The 1,152-nt window shown below is 39.5% G+C and overlaps 1 protein-coding gene across 1 annotated transcript; it reads right to left on the bottom strand.

The window, feature by feature from the left end:
• Positions 1–6: 6 nt before the first annotated feature.
• LOC112142352 (tetratricopeptide repeat protein 37-like) lies at positions 7–1,066 on the bottom strand (the record flags this gene model as incomplete). The annotated part of the gene is made up of 4 exons (XM_024265636.2): positions 811–1,066; positions 465–537; positions 295–348; positions 7–99 (listed from the first exon to the last, which is right to left on the bottom strand). Coding segments are annotated over exons 1-4 (441 nt in total), but the record flags the coding sequence as incomplete, so codon positions are not given.
• Positions 1,067–1,152: the final 86 nt, after the last annotated feature.

The following is a 1,152-nucleotide window of genomic DNA, read 5'->3' as shown; positions in this document are numbered from 1 at the left end:
CACAGCTCTCTGTATGGTCTTCAGTGCATTCTTAAGCTTTTCCTCTCCAGAGTGTTTTCCACTAGCCAGCTGGTTCAGTCCACTGAACAACAGCGCCCTCTGCAGTCAAACAAGAAAAAAGTCAGTTCTACCCATCAGAAGCATTGGAAAGCTTTACCTGGAGATGTATTCACAATTTATATGTATTTAATTAAGCAGAGTTATATTTATGTAAAAAACAAGAAATTACAAATACATTGTAGAGAACAGATGATAGAAATAAATAATTGATTTGACAACAAGTTGGACTTTTACCTTTCCTTGAGTCATACTAGCAAGACAGGCAACATACCCAGCAACAGCCCCACCCTACAAAAAAAAATAAAAAATAGAAAAAGAACTGATAAAACAGCTAAAGTAAGCGTAATCACTAAAATAGCTCTTGTGGGACTGAAATTGGTCAATTTTTGCTTCAACTCACTTACATTTGCCTTTCTAGGGTAGAACTGTGGTACCACTCTGGACAGGAGGGCCCACAAAGACGAGTTTCCTGGATTTCTGTAGTTTGATATGAAGAGAAAAGAAAAAAATATCAAACATTTCCCTAAAAATACATTTTTAGGAACCCGAGGCTGAGATGACAGAAACATTAAAACATCATCTGAGCAGCATCTGCATCCAGAGGGACAGATGAGTTAGTTTATATACACATAAAAGATAGTTGGAAAAATTTGGCCTTCAACAAAATGCATGTTTTGTGATGCAGAATTGTTATTTTTTTTTCTTTTGCATTGAAATCTAATGATTATTGAAATCCTACAAACATCATACCTGTGTACAGCTCTGGAGGCCTCTCTTTGCACTGCAATGTAATTGCCCTGCAGGGCTAGCAGGCTGCAGGTGAGCAGACACTGCTGCTCCACAACACTTCCGGAGGTGGAATCCTGTTTCAGCAGCTCCGTCAGGGCAGCAGCAGCTAGCGTAGCATCACTGTGGACCAGTCCCAGGGCGCACAAGCACAGCAAAGACTCCGAGATTGGCTCCTTCAACATCGAGCTGGGATCACAAGGGTCACATACATTTATATTTATTTAGCTAGCTAAAACTACGATTTAAAAACATTAAACAATTTAATTGGGCCCGCCTAACTGGAAAAAATGATTTTGATTACCC

The sequence above is a fragment of the Oryzias melastigma genome, unplaced genomic scaffold (genome assembly GCF_002922805.2).
Source record: "Oryzias melastigma strain HK-1 unplaced genomic scaffold, ASM292280v2 sc07623, whole genome shotgun sequence".
In the NCBI taxonomy this organism is placed as follows: domain Eukaryota; kingdom Metazoa; phylum Chordata; class Actinopteri; order Beloniformes; family Adrianichthyidae; genus Oryzias; species Oryzias melastigma.
This window is presented reverse-complemented; position numbering and strand designations above follow the sequence as displayed.